The following is a 26,896-nucleotide window of genomic DNA, read 5'->3' on the forward strand; positions in this document are numbered from 1 at the left end:
TGGTTATGTTTAGCTCAATTTTATTTATATTTCTACCAATTAAATAATTCATAAAAGGACTTATTAACACCGAAACCATGTGTGTAAATGGGGTATCTCCAGAACTCTGTTCTTCTACTTCTGTATCAAATATTTAGTAGCTCTGGAGATACATTGAATTCATACTTTGTTTCAAGGCAATCCTGAAATGTCATGGTAAAAGGCAAAGTTGGCTGTGGAATGCACACATGACAACGTGGTAGGTCACGTGAGAGAGCGCTCAAAATTCCAAAGGGCCGTAAATATTTACAAGATACAAGTTTTAAGTGTGTTCTAATCAAGAAATACAGGATTGTTTGCTTTACAGACATACCAATTTAGATTTTGTTTTAGAACAAAGCTGCTACCACACTAAATGTGTAATTCCCCCAAAACCACACAACAACATGCAACATATACAAAAAATAGTGGAGCGCTATCTTAGTTCAATGTCAAAACATTTCATGTGCACATATATACTGAGAAACACTTAACTTCATTTGCTTTTGAGTAACTTCAGTTCAGTGTGTGTTCAACTTTCAGAGCTATATGACCTAGCTATGGTGTATATCTCTTATTGGTCCGTTTTGGGCGACCACTACCCCTCTATTATTGTGGTTATGGTGGAAATACTTTTTTTTCGTTTCCTTATTTTTCTCGGTATAGAAAAGACAAAATAATGGTTGCAGATCCCCATGCACCTCAATGTGGTGTACAAAAAGCAATTTTCATACTCACAAGTGTGGAGCCTGCATAAAATGCTGAAGTCCAAGATGGTTTCAAAAGACAAATGTTATTACAATTCAATAAAATCAATAGAAAAGGCTGTTAAATACTGAATTCTAAAGTAATGGTAAAGTAGAGTCCATAATAGTAGTCCAGCTATGTCATCAAAACCGTACTGAGGAAGCCATAGGTAAAGTATAGACTCTACTTTACCATTCGGTATTTAACAGACTTTTTAATTGATTTTTATTATTTTTTAGAATTTAATTGTTGTCACCGTGCCATACAGATGGCCAGGGGTGGCCACCCCATGGGTGCTCAACAGGGGTTTTGAACCTGGGTATTCCTGGCTATGTCTGCAGCACTGGGGACTGGACTTCGTATAAGCAACCTATACGCTCAATGGAAGTGAATTAGAGATAACAACACACAAGAAGGACTTGGGAATTGTTTTAGACAACAAACTATGCAACAATGTGCAATGTCAAGGACAGTAAGGTATTGCACAGAGAAGAGATTGGGGGCACCCGAGAGATGCATTAAGAAAGGTGCTGCCGCAGTGACCAAAATTCATACAGAAAAAAATAGTTACGGCGCACTCAGACTTCTAAAAATACATATCTAAGAAGGCTACCAGTTATGTATTTTTAGAAGTCTAAGTGTGCCGTAACTATTGTTTTCGGCCAGTAAGGTTTTGTCACGAATGAAAAAGGGCATTAATTCTCGGGATGAGAATATCACTCTGCCTCTATATAAATAAATGGACCACATCTTGAATGTGCTGTGCAATTTTGGGCACCTGTTCTAAAGAAGGATATTAAGGCACTAGAAAAAGTGCAGAAGAGGGCTACAAAATTAATAAAAGGAATGGAACATTCTATGAAGAAAAGTTAACAAATTTAAACCTCTTTAGTTTAGAAAAACATCGCCTCAGAGGGGATATGATAACATTATACAAATATATCCATAGCCAATGCAAACCATTGTGTGGAAATTTGATCACAAACCGGACTTTACATAGGACATGAGGTCATGCGTTTAGACTGGAAGAAAGAAGATTTCATCTATGGCAAAAGAAAGTTTTTTTTACTGTAAGAACAAAAGGGATGTGTAATTCTCTGCCTGAAGAAGTGGTTTTATCAGAGTCTGTACAGATGTTTAAACAGCAACTATATGCATACTTGCAAAAACAGAATATTCAATTATATAAGTTTTCAACTGTAGGGTAATAGCTTCTTGATCCAAGGATAAATCTGACTGCCATTCTGGGGTCAAAAGTGATTTTTTTCCCTAGTTTGTTGCAAAATTGGACGTGCTTCAAACTTTTTGCCTTCTTTTGGATCAACAGCAAAAACAAATGTGAGGAAGGCTGAACATGAAGGACATGTGTATCTTTTCAGCCTATGTAACTATGTAATTCCCACCAGTCACAGCCAGCAGTAGGTAGGAAACCAAAGGGTGGCATAATTTTTTAATGTTTGTGTATCTGTGTGTGTTTATCTGTGTCTGTGTAGTGTCTGTGCATCTGTGTGTAGTGAGTGTGTCTGTGGTATTGTGGGTACCTGTGTAGTGTCTGTGTATCCGCATGTGTGTATAGTGTGTTTGTGTGTGTGTGTTTGTGTGTGTGTGTGTGTGCAGGGCCGCCATCAGGGGGTGACAACCATAACGGTTGTCACGGGCCCGGCGGCCCTGGGGGGCCCGGCCCCCACTTGTGGGGCCCATCGGGTGGCCCACACACTTAGGGCCACTCGATGGGCCCCCTCCTTCAGGGGCCCGGTCAGCGCTGTGGCCGTGGTATAGCGCGACCGGGGCCCTTTAAAAAAAAAAAAAAAAAAGCAGCCGCAGCAAGTGCTGCTGGGAGGAAGTGGTCACTTCCTCCCAGCTCACTCCGCGCGGGAGGAGCGCGCGCCCAGCCGTGTAGAGGGAGAGCCAGGCAGTGAAGAGGGAGCCAGGCTGACTCCCATCATCCCCAGCCACCCTCCTGCAAAGAAAAGGTAAGAGACAGGAGGGTGGCTGGGAAATGAGCTGTGTGTGTGTGTCTGTATGCATGTATGTATGTGTATGTCTGTCTGTCTGTCTGTATGTCTGTCTATGTATGTGAGTGATTACTATGCCTATGCCTAAAAATGTCGAGAATAATAAATAAATAAAAATAAGGATAGGACTAAATTGGAATGAAGATAAAAATAAGAAGAAAATTAGTAAACAAAATGTGAAATAAGTAAAAAATAAGTGCTGTACCTATAAGTACTAAAATATTGCTGTAAGGAATAAAGGGGCAGTGATAGAGGTAGATGTAAAGTGGGTAATAGAAAAGAGGAAAGGGTGGGTGAAGATACAGGTCTGAGATATAAGTAATCCTTTCATGTATGTCTGTCTGTGTATGTCTATGTATGTATGTCTATGTATGTATCTGTATGTATGTGTGTCTATGTATGTCTGTCTGTATGTCTATGTATGTCTGTCTGTATGCATGCATGTATGTCTGTATGTCTATGTATGTCTGTCTGTATGCATGCATGTATGTCTGTGTGTATATGTCTGTATGCATGTCTGTATGAATGTCTGTATGCATGTATGTCTATGTATGTATGTGTGTATGTATGTCTATGTATGTCTGTCTGGATGCATGCATGTCTGTGTGTATGTATGTATATATGTGTGTATGTATGTCTATGTATGTATGACTGCATGCATGTATATGTATGTCTGTCTGTATGCATGTATATGTATGTATGTCTGTGTATGTCTGCATGCATGCATGTATGTCTGTCTGTATATATGTCTATGTATATATGTATGTCTGTATGTCATTATATATGTATATATGTATGTCTGTATGTCAGTATGAATGTATGTCTGCATATCATTATGAAAGTGTGTATGTGTGTATGGATGTCTGTATGCATGTATGTCTGTATATATGCATGTATGTCAGTCTGTATGTATGTCTGTATGCCATTATGACTGTATGTCTGTATGCCATTATGATGTATGTGTGTATGGATGTCAGTGTCTGTATGTCTATCAGTATGTATGTATGAATGTATGTGTGTGTGTATGTATGTCGGTGTCTGTATGCATGTATGTATGTTTTTTTTATGTCCTCATGCATGTGTGTCTGTATGTATGTTAGTATGTGTCTGTCTGTCACTATGTATGTCTCAGTATGTGTGTCTCAGTATGTATGCATGTGTGTCTGATTCAGTATGTGTGTCTGTTGGTATGTATCTGTGTCCTTTTGTATCAGTGTGTGTTTGTGTCTGTGTGTGTATTCCTGTGGGCGGTATTTGGAGGCGGGGCCCAGACCCCGAGCTGAGTTAGGGGCCCCACAATTTCTGGTGGCGGCCCTGTGTGTGTGTATCTGTGTGTGTATCTCTATGTGTAGTGTGTGTGTGTCTGTGTAGTGTGTGTGCAGCGTGTATGTGCATCTGTATGTCTGTGCATCTGTATGTCTGTGCATCTGCATGTGTGGCAGTGTTTGTATCTGCATGTGTCAGTGTGTGTATCTGTATGTCTGTCTGTATCTGCGTGCATATCAGAGTGTCTCTACATCTGTGTGTGTCTGTATGCGTCAGTGTTTGATACACATACGCAGATGCACAGACACACTGATACACATGTAGATATACAGATACAGACACTGACGCATACAGGTGTACAGATACAAACTTTGCCACACATGCAGATACAGACACACATATACAAACACTGAAACACATGCAGATACAGACACACTGATACACATACTAACACACATGCAGATACACAGACACAGTGTATAGACAAGTGTATTCACTGCAGTGCACAGACACACACTTCATCCCCAGCATACACACGTATAAACACTACCACTGCAGACGCATATATATGTCTGGGAGGGGGATGGGAGAACAGCATTTAATCCTTGGACAAAGGCAGCACAATGTTTGAGTTGTGGTAGGGTGCATTATCTAGCTAAAAGAGGCCACTGCTATAAGGGAACCATTGCCATGCAGGAGTGTACGTGGTCTGCAACAATCTCTTGTTAGGTGGTACGCGTCAAAGTAACATCCACTTGAATGCCAGGACACAAGCTTTCCCAGCAGAACATTGTCCAGAACATAACTCTGCCTCCAGCAACCTGCCTTCTTCCATAGTGCATACTACTGCCATCTCCCCATTCCCCAGGTAAATCACACACATGCACCTGTCCATCCATCTGATCTATACGAAACCATGATTCCTCAGATCAGGCAACATTCTTCCACTGCTCCATTGTCCAGTTCGAAAGCTCATGTCCCCATTGAAGACGCTTTCGGTGGTGGAAGTGGGTTATCATGGCCAATCTGACCGGTTCTGGATAGAAACTGCGATGCACTGTGTATTCTGACACCTTTCTATCATGGCTAGCATTAGGTTTTTCAGCAATTTGAGCTACAATAGCGTTTCTATGTGACCAAACCAGATGGGCTTAGCTCCACACGTGCATCAGTGAACATTGGGCGCCTATGACCCTGATGCCAGTTCACCGGTTGTCCTTCCTTGCACAACTTTTGGTAGGTACTAACCACTGCATATTGTGAACACCCCACAAGACTTGCTGTTTTGGAGATGCTCTGACCCAGTCGTCTAGCCATCTCTAATTGGCCCTTGTCACAGTCACTTAGATTTTTTTATTTGTTTTGCCCATTTTAACTGCTTCAAATTCAAGAACTGACTGTTCACTTGCTGCTTCACAAATCCCACCCCTTGACAGATGCTATTGTAATTATATAAACCAACGTTATTCAGTTCACCTGTCATTGGTTTTAATGTTATGGCAGATCAGTATACAATACTAACACAAACTGATAAAACAAGAAAGAAAAGATCATCATAACAAAAAGCAGAGAATAAATATACATAAATCAACAAACCTGTTTTAAGTGGAAATGCCTATATTAGGATTTACAATTTTTAATGCAATACAAATAATTACAAAAAACAGCTAAAATGTTACAGAAGTATAATTAAGTTTATATTCTAAAATCTGATGCTGATAAGTTTAGACCTACAGTAGCTGTAGACAGAAAGAGATAGTGTGTGCTGTTCTAATGGCTGTGTCTAAATCGACTATAATCCTTGGCTTCCAGGTATCTATAATTAAATATACGCGTAAACATTAATATTCCCAGTCTTTCACTGGCACTCTCAACCGCCACAATGTAAAACAGGGTTAATCCAGAGTCGTTTAGCTGTAGCAGGGAATCTTTCTGAGCAGCAACAATCATCCTTGAGGGAACAATTGCTGGAGTGTACTCTAAGTGGAGCTGTTGGCACGCAGTGCATACAGACGCTTACTGCTTGCACGTACATTGTGCAATGCCCAGACCCAAATCCAAGCAGTCATGTTCCAACACTTTCAGATGCTGACAAGCTGAACAACTTGTTTTGTTTCAGAGCTTTTCTATGGTGATTAACTGCTTCTAGTGAATACTAATTATGTGAAGGATTTCCAGGTTTACAGCATTGATATTTTATAATTTAATAAGGATTTTTTTTATAATTTATTTAGCTTGAATTCTTAATTTCTCTTTCTTGGAACTGTAATCCTGGAAGCAATTAGCAGTAAATCACGTGTGTGTATGTATGTGTGTGTGTGTGTGTGTGTGTGTATTTATCTGTGGCGAGCATGCTAAATAACTTTTACGGGCTGGCTTATTGCATAGGACATAAAGGAACTCTATGAGGTCAGGAATACAAGAGGCACCCTGACCCTCCTCTATGTGGAGATTAAAGGTTTTTAAACTTTTCTCCACCAAATGATGCCTGGATTAGGAGTCAGCTACAGATAACCAAAACCAATAAATATGTGCTGGGATCTGTGAGATTATTTCTCAATTAACAAAAATGAACCCCCATAATTATTAGGCTGCTAGATATCCAGTCTGCTGGTCCATTAAATTGCCATGTACAGGCTAAACCCATGAGAAATAGCGTGGTCAAGGACTTTGGTCACTGAAACATACCATCAGCTCACAAGTGAAGGTTTTAATATCATAGGGATCCATCTTCACAAGAGAGACCACAGTTCTGATCATTCTTCTAAGATGTCCAGCTGAACATGTTATTGTCTCTTTAACCAGGTGCTGGGTACCCTGAGCGCTATATCCAGAGCACGGTGACCTTGGCCTAACACACTGGCTATTACACATCTATTTGCTTACACTGTATCACTCTATGCTTTTGCTTATTTATGCTATAGGTTGAACTGAATTGCTTACATTGAAGCATTTCTGTGTGATTGAACGGAGTGCACAGTAGACGCGTATTGTCTGGGTTATGTAAACTAGGCAAATTAGCATGTGCCAGAGGAGGCATGCATTGAAGCCTAACACCAAATCTCTTATATAAGTGTGCAAAGGATTGTCTTTTAATCACACAATTAAAAGTCCATTAAAAGCAACATCTATTGCTACTCTGTTTATAGGTTAGAGATTTAAATTCTGGGCTTTCTGAATGCTCGTTGCATGACAGTAACCCCCATACACTGCTTAGATTTAAAAACATTATTAGCTTAACATAAATACGTAATTTAAATAATAAATAGAGATGTCCCGAATAGTTCGCTGGGAACTATTCGCCGGCGAACATAGCTTGTTCGCGGTCGCCGCGGCGGGCGAACATATGCGATGTTCGGTCCGCCCCCTATTCGTCATCATTGAGTAAACTTTGATCCTGTACCTAACAGTCAGCAGACACATTCCAGCCAATCAGCAGCAGACCCTCCCTCCCAGAACCTCCCACCTCCATGACGAATAGGGGGCGGACCGAACATCGCATAAGTTCGCCTGCCGCGGCGACCGCGAACAAGCTATGTTCGCTGGCGAATAGTTCCCGGCGAACTATTCGGGACATCTCTAATAATAAACAATGAAATTCTACAAGTATCGTACATTTAATTTAAATAAGACTCTAATGATACTTGTATCATAACAAATTAAACTGTCTTTGATGTTGAGATATAGAATTGAGAATGTTTCCAGAGTATTGATGAAGTGCTTAGTTAGTTAAACGTGTGTACTGTATGTTTAAGGAAAAGAAATAGAAAAGAAACAATGCACATCTCTATGAATTATTTACAGTTCTTGCATAAATAAAGCAGGCCATGAAATAGAAAATATACTAATTTATGTTCAGTGCAAACTGAGCTGATTTCTATTCTAGTGATAGTTAATTACAATTTTATCGGTTTGCTATTGTGCAATTATACTGCCGTGCTAAATAGTTAAACATAATAAGGAAAATTGCATGTAAATAAAACATGTGAACACTTTCTGTACCAGAAGCATCAGCAATAGGACTGTCACTCACTATATTTACCAAATATGTATTTTGTGAGATGTGAAAAATCGTATTAAAATCGTATTAAATGTATAGACGTCCACTCCTGTTTATTCTGCAGTTGGGAACCTCTTAACTCCCTGCCAATAATTGTTATAATCTCCGTCCTGTGCATTTAGCAGTCAGCATACAGAGAGCAGACAAGGAAGAAGAGAAATGGAAAAAAAACTTTTCTACTTCCGCTCTTCATTTGCAATGTTTGCCCTGGCTTTGCTTTCTCTCAACTGAATTATGCTGTCATTTGCTAAATCTTTAGTATGAAGTTAAAAGAAAGCATCATAGAATCTTTATGAAATACTTATTTTGACTGTGTTGGAATTTCACTTAAAGTCTGTCAAGAGATATACAGAGACAATGTAGGGCAGGGGTAGGCAACCTTTGGCACTCCAGATGTTGTGGACTACATCTTCCAAATGCTCTTACAGTCACAATGCTGGCAAAGCATCATGGGAGGTGTAGTCCAAAACATCTGGAGTGCCGAAGGTCTCTGCATTTCTCCTCTGTCAGGCTCTCTTAGACTCGGGGCAGAGTGTAAGAGTCAATCCCGACATCCGTCACCAATGACGGCTGCAGGGAATTGGCTGTGTCTATGGAGGATTGCATTATCTCGGCAGTGTCTGCAAGAGTGACGTCGTTCCCTGGCGCTGAAATGCCATGGAATGGAAGAGAAGCAGTTTGATGCATACAGCATGCATGACGGTGCATACAGGGACAGGTTCAGCTCAGTAATCTCACCTTTGCCTGCCCTCCCCGGCCACCGGACCCCCAACGGCGATGTCACAGTCGGGGGTCTCTGCGAATTCGGGAAAGTCTCCATACGGTGACAGAGCCGCTTTAAAAGTTACAGGTGACCTTCAAATATATATTTTTTTCCAGTGGTATAAATTCCAGAGAAGAGACACAATGGATAAAATATTTCTCTTTTTTTAAGTGATTTGCAAGTGTCTCACCTTGTTCTCCAGATTTAAAGTACACTTTAGGTAATTTAGTGACAGAGTATTTGCTGTTCTCTCTGATAATGCTTATGCAAGTGTACTTATTGAATCCTACTATAAGAGAAAATAAAAACACAAAAAAGGGGGAAAGGCTCAGTGCTGTTCCCCATCTCGCCCTATAGAAAATAATGATTATAGGGCTTCGATATATCACCAACATATCGCACAGCTTAATGTGGATAGAAACAATTACAAATGTTAATAAGAAACAAGAAGTTAAATGGCTCTGTCACCTAAAACCTTCCTTTTTCCTATTGTTTCGCTCTCCCAATTGCATTTTCTTCATTTCTGATATATTTCTCTTTAAAACATAAGACAAAATAGTCCCTAGAAATAGATCAGAAATTAAGGGACAACTTTTTCTTCTGTATTTTTCCTATGCTTGACAAATGTGACAAAAGGGTGGAGCTTAACTAAGCTCCACTTCCTTTATTACAGACCTTCTCTGTCCTGTCTTTCCTCCTTTGTCTTGCGAGATCTTCGTAAGTCATTTCATAGTGCCGCACATGCCCAGTAGAATTTTCGCAAACCGTGGTGTACTGAGCATTTGTGGCCGCATCTGTTTCTGCATAGTGTTTTTTTAGCAATTTTTATAACTTCACAAGAATGGTGCGACGGCGTCAATGTGACTCTTTAAGGAGGTGGGAATGACAGGGTGAGAGTGACAATGTGACTGTGACATGGTGAGAGTGACAGGGTGAATGTGACATGGTGACTGTGACAATGTGATTGTGGCAGGGTAAATATGACAGGGACGGTGCGGCGTGGTGAATGTGACAAGATGAGAGAGGCAGGGTGAATGTGACATAGTGACTGTGACATGGTGAGAGTGACAGGGTGAATGTGACATGGTGACTGTGACAATGTGATTGTGGCAGGATAAATATGACAAGAATGGTGCGGCGTGGTGAATGTGACAAGGTAAGAGTGACAGGGTGAATGCGACATGGTGACTGTGACAATGTGAGAGTGACAGACTGGCAGGGTGAATGTGACAATGTGTGACAATGCGAGAGTGGCAGGGTGAATATGACAAGGATGGTGCGGTGTGGTGAATGTGATAAGGTGAGAGTGAGGTAAGGAATACGAGGGAGAAAAGTAAGCTAAAAATAAAAGTAAAATCAAAAAAATAAGTAAAATAAATAGAGAGTTACGTGGTGGATTAGATTAATAAGGGTTACAGAATCAGAATAAAGACAGATGAAAAATTACATTTCACTGACCAATCCAGTAGTAAAATGGAGTTGGTTGATGTAATGGGAGTTAAAATGGAGGAGGGTTCAATAAACTTGAAAGTAGTTTTTAGTGAATCCAAAGAAACAAGAGATGTAAGTGAAACAAGGGGAAGAGTTGGTCCCAAAAAAGGATAAGCTGAAGAACAGTGGAAGAAGGATAAAAATTCTGTGCAAGGGAGAAATTCTTTACCTATTCCCACAGATTCAAAACAGAAGATGCACACTCTCCTCGTCATACACCATAAACATTAGTCACATGCAGGGCCGCCATCAGGGGGTGACAACCATGATGGTTGTCCCGGGCCCCACTTTCTCTCTCTGCACACATAGATAGCGAATATCGTGATCTATGTGTGCAGCCGCAGGCCCCTGGCTCCCTGTTACCGCAGAGGGACCCCAGCACACTGCTTCTTCTCTTCTCTTCTCTTCCAATAACTCTTGCGAGACCCGGTTACCATGGCAACGCTCTGCGGGTCTGTCGAGAGTTATTGGAAGAGAAGAGAAGAAGCAGTGTGCTGGGCCCCCTCTGCGGTAACTGGGAGAGGAGGGGCCCCCCATGCCTACGGACCACCAGGGATCATGGAATCTCCCCCCTCCCTCAGGTAAGCAGGGAGGGGGGAGAAACCTTTAATTTAATTTAATATAAAATTAAAAAAAATAATGGGAAAATGCCCACTCCCCCCCCCAGTTTGCACATTTATACACACACTGCATACACTAACACACCACACACACACTGCATACACTAACACAACACACACACACTGCATACACTAACACCACACACACACACTGCATACACTAACACAACACACACACTGCATACACTAACACCACACACACACTGCATACACTAACACCACACACACACTGCATACACTAACACCACACACGCAGTGCATACACTAACACAACACACACACGCTGCATACACTAACACAACACACACTGCATACACTAATACAACACACACTCTGCATACACTAACACAACACACACTCTGCATACACTAACACAACACACACTCTGCATACACTAATACAACACACACACTGCATACACTAACACACACTGCATACACTAATACAACACACACTGCATACACTAATACAATACACACACTGCATACACTAATACAACATACACTCTGCATACACTACACACTAACACACTCACTGCATCCACTACACTGACACACAATCTGCATTCGCTACACATTAACACACTCTGCATTCACTACACTAACACACACTCTGCATCCGCTACACACTAACACACTCTCTGCATTCACTACACATTTACACACACTCTGCATTCACTGCACTAACACACACACTACATTCATTACACTGACACACTCTGCATTCACTACACACTAACACACTCTGCATTCATTACACACTAACACACACTCTGCATTCAGTAAACTATGCACACACTCTGGATTCACTATACTGACACACACTCTGCATTCACTACACTAGCATACACTCTGCATTAACTGTACACACAGCATCTACTACACAAACATCCTGTATTCACAGTACACACACTACATCCACCACAGATTGAAACACTCTGCATTCACTATACACAGACACTGCGTCTAATACACACACTACATCCACTACAGACACTGCATCCACTAAACACATTTCATCTAGTACACACAAACACTACATCCACTACACAAACACACACTACATCACTGCACACACACTACATCCACTACTCAAACACACTCTGCGTTCACTATACACACTGCATCCGCTACACAAACACACACTCTGCATTCACTGCACAAACAGTATCTAATACACACAAACAACATCCATTACACACATTCTAATTCAATTCCACTATACACAACACATTTAGTCCTGCATCATTGTCAGCGGACTAGGTAGGGCGTGGGCTGGCCCGGGAGAGGCCCCAAAATTTCTGATGGCGGCCCTGGTCACATGTCAAAAGATTCCAGAACCCCTCATTGTTCAATGAGCTCCATGCTAGAATTATCTAACATTCTAAACGTCTACTAAAGCTTTTAATATCCACATTTCTATTTAATAGCAAAATGCTCCAAAATGACAATGCAGTTTAAGCCTATAACAAGTAAAAAAAATAGTCTGTGCCTAGATTGAGACCTAAGTGATAGGAAATACACATTTATATCCTCTAGTCTAGATATTATTATTTTGTAGATCAAGGAAATACTTGAAATGAGAGAAATCTCAATGTATCTTTCTTGGTAAAATCTTTTATAAATAAATAAATAGTTCTACAGACAACAGGCATCACATACCTGACAGCTAATTACAAAGTTTATTATGGAAAACGCCCGTTGCACAAGCAAAATTATACATTTTAGCCCACCAACCTTTGTTACGTATTTTCATATAATTAACCCCTTAAATACATTTTCAGATATAGTTTTAGATATAGTTTCAGAATATTTCCATCATGAGTCCTAAAGGGGATAAGGATGGTGAGTCAAAATGTTGCATTTTATTTTGCCTGTGCATCAGAATCTTGCTATCATGCCTGTCACCGTCAAACTTTGGGCACTTTCTGATACACAAGTTGTGCTCTAGCAAATGTGAGTACGTTTTTATTCTTTTATCTCTTCATTCATTGTGACAGTACATACTACACTATTGGAATTTCTTTATGTCTCTTCACATATAACCTGTATCCTGTTCGGAATCACCAAGATCTACCTTGCAGCATATATATCCTGAGATGGGGATTGTACCGTCCACGCATACTAACAGCTGAGCTCTGGGAAATGTGAGTGAGACCATTTCTAAAGCACTCATAAAATGTGTTCATTATACTTGTGATACTGCACTATTATCTCTTTTAAGTTTTTTTACTTTGAGGTCAATTGTATTTAGACCATCGCATATATACTTGTGTACGTATATATTTTTGTATTACACTGTCTAGGGCGCGGTTTCCTGTCTATCTGTTCGCAATATAAATATATATATATATATATATTTTTTTTCTTCTTTTGTTGCTAGATAATCTGAACAAATGATAGAACACTGGTGACATAAAAAGGAATTGAATTGTAGAGTCCATGAATAGTTGTAATATGCGGTATTACCTTACCTAAGAAGCTTGCTCTAAAATAGAGAACGGGAGCTTGGTAACTGATGGAGTACAAGACATGGTATTCATAATGGATCACTTCTATATCTTGAGACACCTGGACAGAAGAGTCATCCTCTTGTTCCTCCTTAAATTAAGCAAACAAAAACATATCAACCAATAAATAAAACCAAATTGTACTGAGAACAAACAGTGAAGTTTGTTATAAATGAGAATTCAGTAAAAAATGAATCAATAATGAAAATTTTTGCTTTGTGGTATGCATCTTTATATTTGGTTAGACAGTCTAATGTAGTCTATTTTTAAAGACACATTTTAGTCAAAAAATACATTTGTTGGTTCCGAAAAGTAAATTATTACAATTGCAATACAGAGTAAAATTAAGAGAGGGTTTTACTACAAGGGTTCCAATTTCCCTTAGGTTTGAGTACTAGAGTGGTGACCCAACTAAAGTGAATGTTCCAGGCAAAGGAAAGCTAGTCTTGCAGAAAGAGTGTCTAAAAAGTGCTTTGATCTCAAAACGTGTGAAAAGTTGTTGGTTTGTGGTGTTGTGGTATTGCTTGTTGTTTGTGAATTTTAACTTATATACAATAAAACTATGCTTGATGAATTGGAACTTGATTTACTCAATGAGTAAAGTTAGGCCACTGTTCCATCTTTGCTGTCCAGATAGCTTTCTCTTTGCACAGAACGACATTCCATTGAACGCCTCATTAAACGTTTTATTAGTATGCTACATCATATTGCGTTGATGCTCAAAAAACAACAACTTTCCTATACGCTATTTACATCTCTGTATACTTATCTTAACATCATGTGTCAAAACAACCAACATAAACTAACATACCCTGTAAGAGCTTACTAACCACCCATTGTGTCGGAATTTTAAAGTGTTTATTTTAATAGTGATAACTCCAATGTCATCATCATCTATCTGGTTTCCAACTTATTCTGATTATGGTTATAATTTTTGTAAAGCTCCTTAAATAAGGACAGCAAATAACTAAAAAAAAAATTCAACTGCCTGGTTACATTGACATTTTGGCAAATGCATTGGCATGTTACCGTATCTAATAACACACTTTGTCTTTAAGTAGTATTTTTATGATCATGGTACTGAATATTTATTAAATCGCCAATCAAACCCACAAAGTTTAATTACATTTTGGTTTTAACACTCTTATAGTACCCCGTTCATCATTTTACTCTGTTCCAACATTACACCTCATTAACTGGCTGCAATTCGAAATTACATTTTAAAATAACCAAATGTATATAACCCCTACCATGACAACCACTCCCATTCAAGGCTAACTTGAAAATGTTAAAGGATCACTATAGGGTTAGGAACACACACATATATTTCCCTATAGTGAAAACCCACCTTTTAGGAGGCTTACCCTCCCCCCCCCTCCTCCTTAACCCTTCACAATGGGTTAAAACTCACCTTATTTTCAGCACTCGTTCTCTGAAAAGGCAGTGTTTACATGAAAATGCCTGAAGGGAGCTATTATACTCACCAGTGAACTACATTAAGCTGTAGTTGTTCTGGTGACTATAGAGTCCCTTTAAGACTATAATTTGGATTTCTTCATTAGAAAATCACATGCACTTTCAGAGTGGAAAAGATTATATAAAATATGGCGCCCTTGGTTTGAGGTAAAATAGCACTCGGCGACTCTGAGATGTACTGTTTTGTTAATGTGCACTTATGGACAGAAGATTATTATAACTTGTTTTCTTTTAGAACTGCCTCCATTTCCGCTTTTTTATCTTCTCTCATATTCCTCTCTTTCCTCATCCTTACAGGGGGTTATGTTGTGAGTTGTGGTCATTGACATCTTTGTAAACTAATATATGGTTTGATGTTTTATTGCTTTATGTGTTCCTGATGTAGAAAATGTAAAACTCAATTAGAAATAAAAATTAAATTGGAAAAAAAAATAGTTTAAGGTGGTGGAAATTATGATTCAGTTGTTCCTTTATGCATTCTTATTATTGATGTCACTTTTAAACCAAAACCTTTAAGCACCGACACTGTGATCAAAAACAATACTTAGTAGGGGGGGCGGGGCCTGGCAGCCAAGATGGCCGGCTGCACATCTCATGAGCTCCTGCAACAAGCAAATTCACGCAAGTACCGAGTGACCCACACCAGACACCAGAGGCATACGGTATTCGGGAACCAAGCAGAACGCGAGGCACAAAATGATACCGGACCAGCACCGATATGTGGCAGAAAAACCAGCGCCGGCCATGCGGCCTAAAATGGAGCGGGGCCTGAGTTCCGGAGGAGGCGGCCGACCTCCTGACACGGGCCACGCGCCCAAATGAGAACCCACGGCAGCCCTGCTACCCCCCCCCCCCCCCCCCCGGACCGGCGGGAGATATCCCGGTCCTTGCGGGGAGGAAGGAGGAATGCCCCTGCAACACAGCCTGAACAAGATGGCGGCACGGACAAGATCCACAACACAACGTGCACTCATCAAGCCTCCAAAACACACACGGGAGTTCTACGACCGGCTCTGCGACAATTTTTGGACAAAGCTGAAAACCTGGAGGCAGTCCTACAGGTGGATGATGAGACAAATGGCGGCATGGATCCGCCCGGCAACGCGGCACCAGCTAGGCGGGAACCCCCCGTACCTCCAGAGCAGCTCCCAACGGGAATCGGAGCAGAAGTACAGCATGGATGGAAACAGCGCCTTGTCTCCTGGGAGCCGGAGTTCGCCCCAGCGCAGATCCCTGCAGCCCTCAAGGCGGGTAAAGAAGCCACGTTTCCCAGACGCAACCTCCCACTCGCAGCTACACAACAGCGAGACCACCTCACAAGCGACACCTGTGAAGCACTCACCAACCCAGCCTCTCAGTGCCAGGCGCAGCACAACAAGATCTCCCGCCACCAGCGCTGCAAATCGAGAGACCGAGCGACAGTGTACCCCTCAGGACGCCATCAAAGCTGGATTCAGATACGGAGGCACCTTGCCCAGAGTTTCCAAGAGAGACACTTGTAGAGGCGGCAGCCGGGACTTCCTGACACTGGGCATAGGCTGAAAGCCCCAACGTAAAGCCCAACAAGGACAATGCTTCACATCAACTAATGACTCTTAAGTTTTGTTTTTTTGTTTTTTTTTGTTTTGTCTTTTATACATAGACCTATGATGCTTTGTAACAGCCGCCATTTGGCTCTATAACGGCCACATGGGGAGGAAAAAGCGCCTGCCTGCTTGCCTAGCAATTACCTGCTTCCCAGTATAGGTTTTATCTTCTTCCCGACTCGTATCTTATAAGCATGTAGCTAACTCTGTTTTTACTTAACCACCCACATGTATAGCTAACCTATACCGAATGCAGAATCCATAGCTTCACATAATCAGACATACATGTATAGCCTGGAACCCAACTATAAAACAAGTGTACTAACATTAAACTTTTGTTTAAGCTAACAGGCATACTTCTCCTAGATTCTCACTCAGGCTAAACAACCCCATACTGTCAGTTAAAGTTTCTAGAGCTTAGTCTATTGTCAAATTATTGCTTACTGACATAGTTTTAATGTATCATCTATTTGCTATATACCTAAAAATTGTGTCTAGCTTGATCCAACATAATAATAACAAAACATTTTTTTGCAGATTCCAAGTGCCAAATTGAATGTTTGTTGCTTACTCTATGAGTGCTGTTGTGGCACTTCACATATACCTGTATTTACATTGCACAGAAAAAAATAAAGACAAAAAAATAGAATAAAAAAACAATACTTAGTAAAGACTCTCGAGTAAGAATACCAGCACCGGCCAGTAGGGGTCACTGTATGTGAAGAGAGGCAGGGAGAGAGGCAGGAAGAGAGGCAGGAAGTTACAGCATATCCCTGCCTCTCTCTACTAACTGATCTGCGGGGGAGCAGCTACACAACACAGAGAGTCCAGACAGCAGTTCCCAGCCTGCAGAGACAGACTACAGCTTAGGTAAGTGAGGGATGGGGGGAAAGGCAGCAGGGAGACATGGGGAAACAGACACTAGGGGACACATGGGGGCATTGAGACACTAGGGGACACTGGGAAACATAGGGACACTAGGGTCACTTTAAAACATGGGGACATTGTGAGATATGGGGACATTTGGAGACACTGAGACACTAGGGATACGTGATTTACATCATGTGATGTCACACACACATAATTAATTATACAAATGATTAAGGCCAGTATTTTATTCCAAGAAAGGTGGCAACCCTAACTACTCTTCGCATGCTATTGCTTAACCCCTTAAGGACCAAACTTCTGTAATAAAAGGGAATCATGACATGTCACACATGTCATGTGTCCTTAAGGGGTTAAAGGAACACTATAGGGTCACGAACACAATCATGTATTTCTGACCCTATTATGGTAAGACCACCATCTAGCCCCCCTGGTCCCCTCTTGCCTCTCTAAATATAGTAAAATCATACTTGTATTCAAGTCTGCAGCTGCTGGCTCTGCCCCTGTCTGCCTCTGATCTGACTATGTCTGCTGACCTAATCAGAAGTGGTGGTCTGAGCCAGTTACAATGTTAGGATTGTCTGAGACTGTCACGGAGGCAGATCAGGGGCAGAGCCAGCACAAGTCAAACATAGCCCTGACCAATCAGCATCTCCTCATGGAGATGAATTGAATCAATGCATCTCCATAAAGAAAGTTCAGTGTCTGCAAGCAGAGGGTGGAGACATTGAATGACAATGCTGCACACTAGGCAGTACTGCCACAGGAAGCACCTCTAGCAGCCATCTAAGGAGTGGCCAGTAGAGTTATCCATAGGCTGTAATTTAAACAATGCATTTTCTCTGAAAAGACAGTGTTTACCGCAAAAAGCCTAAAGGGAATGATTCTACTCACCAGAACAAATACAATTAGCTGTAGTTGTTCTGGTGACTATAGTGTCCCTTTAAGTATGATAGCTTAAGAGGGATGTATGGGAAAAAAACATGTGTGGACTGGCTGACAATACAATTAGTTAAAGTAATGCAGACTTTGGTCTCTCTAGCACTGTGGCATGTTCCCTTTCTTCTACACTCACTACATACACATTTTCTCTGTCCCAGACTATATACCAGGAGCTTCTGCCTGCTAGTAAGACCAGCCATGGAGGTGGGGCCAGCCACAGTGTTACCAGCGCAGCGTGGGAAAAAAGGTGAGCGACACACACACACATTCACAGACATTCACACACACTCACACAGACAGACGCACACACTCACAGAAAGACACACTCACAGACACTCACACACACTCACTCACAAATAATTACTTTTTTATTTTAATTTAAATTCACCCAGCCTCCCTACCTTTGGGGAGCTGGATTGGATAGGCTTTTCCTGGGGTTCAGTGTGTCTTCTGTCATCTCCCAGCTCAGCTCCCTCTTGCGCACTGTTTAGCGAGCGGGGGGTCAGAGTGACGTCACATGCCAGCTCCCGGCATCACTGCAAGCCGCGCAAGGGAGCAGAGCAGGGAGATTAGAGTTCCCTCGCCACCACACTAAGTCAGCCACCGCCTCCTTCCCTCAGCTCTCCATTACCCAGCCACACCCCTCTTTCAGCTCTCCATGAGCCGCCTGCCTCCCTCCTTCAGCAATAAATGAGATGTCCGCACCTCTGAGATGTCCGCACCCTCTGTCAGCCTGCCTGCCTCAGCCCTCCATGATCAGACTGCCCGCCTCTGCTCTCAGGCTGCCGGTAACCTTGGGGGCTGAACAGGCTCACAAATCCTAGGTGACAGGGCAAATTTCCTGGTCGCCATGGCGACATGGGATTTGTCGAGCCCTGTCATAGCAAACACCAAAAGTACTCATGGGAGACTAACTCCATTCTGATTTAAGCTTCTAGCTTTTCATGCAATTTACTAGTACCCCAAAAAACTTAATATGAGAGAAAAAAAATCTATTCAGAGTATCCTTCTGGGCAATTGCCAACTAAGTAAGACTAAGAAAATCTGTCTACGTAGAGAGTTAATCGACTCTTTATATGTAGATATAACTTCATTAGGTAGACTTAAAGTAACAAGAATAACCAAACAAAGGACCAATCTTAGGTGTACACAAAAATTCCAAAATAACCAGATGGGACTTCTCATTTAGGACCAGGAGACAAGGCTGTGTTTTGGGGTTAGGAGGAGGATAATAGTGCCAGGATTAGGCCCTGAAATATAGAGAATGAATAGGGTTTAAAGAACAGCCATCCTCTGGTCATGCCATATGCAGGCTAGAGGACTTTGGGATGCTCTGCCCTACATTACAAATATACAGCGGGTTATATTGAAAGAAAGAAGATTTAGAGCAGTATTTTTTAATATATACACATTTGTTTCCATTATCTATTGATCATGCCACTGATGGCGGCCTTAAATACCACTGAAAAAGAGTCTTTAGTTGTTGGTTTTAACAGGGATAAGTCAAATTCCCTCCTTTGATTAGAACAGATTTCCATTCAACTGGTTATACTGCGGCTGCGCCATCACACAGACACAGTAAAATACCAAGAACATTAACCACTCACTACATTACTGCTTCATATTTCAATTAAACAGCAACCCCCTTAGAAACTTGCAAATGGCATTTTGCCAGACCATGTCTTTGTAATTTGTTGTGTTTTATAAACAGATACTAGTTTACTTTTAATGTGACAGTAAACGTTCATGAAATAAATGTGATATACATTTTATTATATTTTACCCTAGGTAAATAGATTACATGTAACTGCTAATTAGACCAATGCAGTTATTATAAATTAAAGATTTAATTATGCTAATACGGCAAGTCAGAGAGAAAATTGTTTTATCTCGGTGCCGCTCATGGCAAGCACGTTACATCACGCTTGTTTATTTCTGAAGAATCCACAGAGAAGCCTAATCCAAGGTCAGCAGTAATGATTATTCAGAGTGGTAATGACCTGCTACAACCTCAAGATTCCAGAATGTCAAGCATCCTCTTAAAAGCACTTCTTTGGAAATACTACAATGGTTTGAGATTGTATTGCATCAAAGACAAACAAAATGCACTCTATAGTCCCCTCTTTCTCTAAATACATGTGACATTGCAAAGATGTTTGCAAGCAGCTAGCATAAAATGCATTGTATATAGTGAGTAGCAGAAGGTGACATTAAAGATTAAATCAAAATCTTTAATGGCTGGTCATTGATCAGAATATATATATAAATATTATTTTTTTTTTTATTTCTATATGAACCTGGAACAAAAATAAACTAGCTAGGGTTCATTCTAGTGAATATGTAACCCACTCTGGTTAAAAACACATGTAATTATTATGTTGATATGATACTAGTAGGGATGAATTAGAGGTATTGTTAGTCTTTTTTGAGGTTGTATATTTTCTACAGCTTGCCCTATTCAGATAGAACACACCTTCATCTACCACCCCATCTTCAACAAGATGACATCTCCCAGGTGTCCATCGGCATAGCAACCAAAGACAATCTGGTGGGCATCCTTTTATAACAAATATGCACCCCCCAGGTAGCATATGTTAGACATACAGTTTTCTATAGGCAAAACGGCACACTATCAACAGAGAGCCTATGAATCGAGTGGTGTATATATTTAAGCATACATTACATGGTCCTCTGGGTGAGTATGGGACAGATGGTATCAATTATAAACATGGCTTTCATTGTCTGAGAATCGTAAAATGCAGGTGTATATCACGAGGAAAGAGGGTCTTCTTATGATTCCTTATATAAGTTCAGCAAATAACATCTGCTGTTGAATATCCATCTTAAAGGAGTCCTATTCTTGTGATTTTATGGGATACTCTCCCTAACCTCTTGGTATAACATATTACACCGTGTTTAGTCTATTTTCTCTGTATTTTTTACTTTTCATTTATTCTGTTAAATAAGGTTTTATTTTAGCTTGGCTTTTTCCACTTTGAAGGTGTCATTTGTTGTATGATTAGAATTCCTACACTTTGTATGTTTTATTTATGATTTTTTTTGTGTTTAGGGGTACACTATTTAGTAGGTTTTCTGTTTTGACTGCATATACTGGTTATGTTCTATGTTGTTTTCTCCAAGGGAAACATTTACCAAATGGACTTCATTCTCAAGACATGATCTATTAAAGGCAAACATTATTGCATCCACTTACTCCAATGGTTTGACAAGTTGACATCTAGAATGGTTTAACAGTTTTTATGCTATATGATATATTTGCAATTTATATATTTTTGGCTTGCTCTATCTAGTGCATTATACCATATTCATTGCTTCAATGTTGATGGTTTAATTGATCCGGAGGTTGGAAGATAAAGGAGCAAATAATGTCGGGCCATGGAATCTTCACTCCTTTGGTGCAAATTGAATGCCTGCAAATGATACGATCACAGGATTACCAAGACAAAGGCTCAAACCCTCCCTAGAGTAATGTGATTTTTTTTCTCCAGACTTAGTTCTGAATTATATTCTCCATTACAAATTTATTACAGGTTGAAAATTCCCACCATCACGACTGGAGAATTTTTTTGAGTGAAGATAAAAAGAGACATGAATAAAATATTTCATGTACCAACCATCATAACTACCTTCATAACTATGCCAGTAATGGCTAAATGGGAACTCCCAGAAGTCTATGAATTGACTTTCTCGTGAAACTTAAACAGAATTTCATGTAGTTGGGTACCACCAGAGGAGTCACAGTTTTGCCATCACTATCCTATATGGATACACACATCCGGCATAGAATCCCACTGCCATTAGGGGAATGTAATGATTTAACTTTCTTACTTCCCTTTAACCGTCCTTGAAAGTATTATTGATTTAAATTGCCTACACATGCATGTCACTGTAATTTGGGACCATCTAAGCCAGCCACTGAATAAAAATAATACAACTTAACCCCTTAAGGACCAAACTTCTGGAAAAAAAAGGGAATCATGACATGTCACACGTCATGTGTCCTTAAGATCCTTGCCTCTATACGGCCTATATTACGCCAGAGGACTGAGACGATGTAGTGGGATTAGAAGAGGACATTATTACATTGCAAACACAACAACTGACCACAAATAAAAAAAACAACCATTAGTCAGTGCTGATATTTTTTTATTCTGTGACCATTACTACGGAGAATTATGAGTGACTGAAAGCTTATAAGAGGAACATCAATACAAAATGTAAAAGGACTCTCATGTAAAAAATAAATGAGAGAGAAGAAATTCGCATTATGGAATGTGTTCTGTTGTAGATTGTACCATCCTTGAGACAGTATAAAGCGAGATAAATACTTTTTTTCTGTATTGAGAATTATAGACGGTTATTTTTTAAAGCATACAGAATAAGTAACGATCATAATCTTAAACAAAAATAGATCCTCTCGGGGGGCGGAGCTTGACAGCCAAGCAGTATGGACGCACTTCTGTAGAGCTCCTAAACAACAGTGACAAATCCCCTATAATCGACAGCCCAGCAGTGCCATCCAAACCGGAGACTTCTAGGAAAAATACCCCTAAGCTGCGGGCACTAAGCTGATGCCTTTCCAGTACACGGACAAGGGTAGAAAAACGAGGAAAGGCACCCGGACCTACCTCGACCTCCGTGCCTTTACAGCCGCATCCCTGATACCGGAGCTGACAACTAGCGACACGGGAGCCGACCCGTCGTTACAAGCGACCAGCACCCACCTCACGAAAGATATGGGACGCCGGTCTCAAAAACCACAAACGGGCGAGAGTCAAAACACCCGCGACATCAGCACCATGCTTCAGCGCACCTCGACCTCCAAGATGGCGGCCCGCGAAGCTACAGGCGCGGAACTCGGAGACACAAGCACAGAACACAACGGGGCACCGACTCATGCTATTACCGTGTCCCTGGTAGAGCAGGAAGCGGAGAGAAATGCACTAGCACCGGCCACCAAGCAGGACATATTAAACCTCCTGCGAGAACTGAGACAGTCATCAAATGCCGACCTAGATCTCATCAGGACAGAAGTCCAGGCGGTAACAGCACGCACATGGGCATCAGAAGAGGATATTGCAGACTTACGACATGAGGTGACAGGACTCAGGGAATCCCTGCAAAACGTACAGTCCACTCAGTCTGCACTCCTCATGAGAGCCGACCTCGCTGAAGACCGCAGCCGTCGAGCTAACATTAAAATCAGGGGCATCCCGGACTCCACTGACGCGGCCGAACTGCCACAATACATCAGACGGCTGATTACCACAATCTTGCCGCACACTCAGGCCAAAAGGACAGACATTGATGGCTGCTTCCGCATAGCCAAATCCAAGCAGGCTCCATCCTCCGCTCCTCGAGATGTAATCATCAGGTGTCACTCCCTGTCGGACAAACAACGACTTATGAATGCACTGAAAGGGAAAACCCCGCTCAAATTCGAGGCAGCACAACTTACATTTTTTCACGACTTAACGCGAAGCACGCTACAATGGAGAAAATCCTTGAGCATGGTGACATCTCGGCTTAGGGAGGCGGGAATTGAATACAGGTGGTCCTTCCCCAGGGCACTCACAGTCACCAAGAACGGCGCAGCGGTGAAACTCACCTCACCGGAGGAGTCCCACTCCTTCCTCCAAGCAGTGGGAATACCGCCGCAGACCCTGACCCTGGCCGCTCCATCTACCCCACAAACCTGGGACCCAGAACGAATAATTCCTTTCACCCCCAGAGGAGGCGACGGCACGAGAGATGGGCCTGGATGACTGGAACACCGCAAGGACACTTAATGTTATCCTGTTATAAAGTTTTAATGTTCAACATTTAATTCTCCTTTCCCAAATTCCATGTATAAAGTTGACCTTTTGACCGACACATCCGCTGACGACCCCCCACTCTACATAACTAGCGGCTCCACAACAGGGGGCTAATCCAACCGCGCAGGAGCCTTACGCTCTCACAAGTGCCCCTAAATATACCCCCCCCCCCCCCGTGTCCTCCAGGGTTAGAGGACGTGAATAGCCTTACATAACCGGTAGGTTAGCTCCTGACACCGCACATACCCCACCGAAGCCATAAGCTGACCCAATCACGAGCCATGCGCTCTGGAGATAACCCACGGCTCTTACTAGCCATGCCAAAACTCAAGTACAGAACACACACCAAATACCAAGCTGTACACCTTGTGCGCGACGCACACCATAAGAGTACGACGCCTCACAGACATAGACGGCCTTTTAGACACACCTGTAGTGTGAGGGACTTAAGCGCTAAGCGTACAGGGTGTACTACACATAAAGCCTTGCATACTCCAAAGTCAGCTGACAATACAACACGCATACGCTTACCCCACGCTGACATAATCCGCATAATCGAATATTAATTAACATAAAATACTGTGCAGAAATCCATCTTACCACTGCTCTTATATGAATGTTACACGAGATCTTATCAATGTGGTCTGATAACATGCCTGTCTCATCATTGCACAAAGAAAATAAAGAATTTAAAAAAAAATAGATCCTCTCTGATCACATTATGTATGGAATTTGCTGCTCAATCCATATTTGTTCACTGCAAATCATATAGAGTGGTCAGAAAATATGACTCATTAAAAACTACCTGTATTTATGCATTCATTCCACCAAAGAAATTATCTAAAACGTCAACTTGGTATATTTCTAATAACAGAAGCACTGAGTATGTTTTACTAAATTATAACTGTAGCATATTTTTTAACCCCTTAAGGACACACGACATGTGTGACATGTCATGATTCCCTTCTATTCCAGAAGCTTGGTCCTTAAGGGGTTAAACTACCTATGCCTTGTTTTCAACAATTAAATACATTTTGCTTTTTTTTTTTTTTTAAAGAATTAATTAAAACATTTCCAAATAACTGCTGGACAAGCGGCATAATCTGTGATTTCAAAGATCGGTTCCACGGGGTCTGCAAGTTTGGAATTCAGGGATTAACAGAAATCACAGACTCTCATTGGCTTCCGACATCACATCTTTTTCTGCAATGCTGTTTTTTTTTTAACGTTATCAGGAAGTTAGAAAATTGTAATGCAATGTCTGACTCTATGATCAAGCAAATACATATTTTCAACTTTAAGTGATTCTCCACCTAAGCTGAACATTCTATTAATAGATTTGCGATATTGCTTTCATTTTAATTCCTCACATTCGACATCTTTCATATCCCACTAGCAGGCAGTGTTTGAAAAACATGGCAAAAATAAAGACATAAATACCCTATTTTCTACTTAGCACCAATACCTACTGATAGGTACGAGTGTAGACATTTAAATGTCTTACTTGCAGATGTGCAAAAAATATTGTACACTAATAAACACTATCACACAACAATATTTATTGATAATTATTTAGATTTAATTTTATTTGAACCAGGTGTTAAGCAAATCCAATTATATAATGGCAAACATGGTATATCAATGATTATTAAGGGTTAATGGCAATAAAATAATTTTATATAAAAAAAGTTTTTGTGAATGGGTGTTCTGTATCCCAATTTAAAAATTGCTGCAATTACTATTGCTAGGTGATTAAGAATGTACCTTGGTTCCTGACATTTCATATTTAAGGGACTCATCTCACTGAAGTGGCTATAGAGTCAAGAGTCCCCTGGTGTCATCCTTATATTAGTAAACCGTTTTAATGGGTTAATGCTATATGAAAGCCTCCAGCAGCCTGATGCCCCAATGCTGCTTAGATTAACGAGGAAGTATCCGCTTGCGCAGCAATGGGTTGCAGTGATTGGCTGAGAGTGTCAGCGTATTATAGTGCCCATTACCAGTATGAATTGTATGGGCATGGAAGGACATAATCTGTGCCTTAGCCTTACCTCCAGGGGGAGTTAGGTTATAGGTGGGCAGGGACCCTCATTCAGTGTTAAACTGCTTGAAAATTGTTAAAAAAAAAAAAAATTACGGAGATCAGTGCCAGGTGATTTAGGGCACCATGACCAATTCTGTAAGATGAAATGGTTATAGTGCCTAGAGTGTAACTGTTACTATCTGCAAACTGAGCATAGGATAACAGGGCAAGCACACACAGTAAGAGAATAACACCACACGCGTGTTTAGCACTTCACAGCACCAGAGGCAGCACAACAGCTTTATTGTACCATGGACAGAAACACTAGTGAGAGCAATTTAAGATTATATCGTAACAGTTCCTTTAGAGCACTATTTTTTTCTAAACACCTTGGACACACCCAGGTAATCCCTAAATCCTGGACTGGTAGGGGGTCCTTGAGGACTGGGTTGAAAACCCCTGGCTTAAACCATGTTAGCTAACACTTTAGCTACTATATGGCTGAAACTCCCATGATACTTTGCTAGCTGACCCTTGTTTTAGGGTATACTCATCAATTAAACTCCATAGGGCCTTACAAAAGTTGTAGTTTTATAACAGGTGGATGGCAACCTCAGTCAAACCATCAATTTACACAAAAAAAAAAAACATTCTAATG

General features: G+C 41.0%; 1 protein-coding gene across 2 annotated transcripts in view; it reads right to left on the bottom strand.

The window, feature by feature from the left end:
- Nucleotides 1-26,896, bottom strand: part of ATG10 (autophagy related 10) — a 110,335-nt gene that overhangs the window by 51,421 nt on the left and 32,018 nt on the right. For both annotated transcript variants that reach the window (XM_063456763.1, XM_063456762.1), the window contains one exon: nt 13,454-13,580. In XM_063456763.1, the coding sequence (XP_063312833.1) occupies nt 13,454-13,580 (127 nt within the window). The remainder of the gene's footprint in view (nt 1-13,453; nt 13,581-26,896) is intronic.

Source organism: Pelobates fuscus, chromosome 5, assembly GCF_036172605.1.
Source record: "Pelobates fuscus isolate aPelFus1 chromosome 5, aPelFus1.pri, whole genome shotgun sequence".
In the NCBI taxonomy this organism is placed as follows: Eukaryota; Metazoa; Chordata; class Amphibia; order Anura; family Pelobatidae; genus Pelobates; species Pelobates fuscus.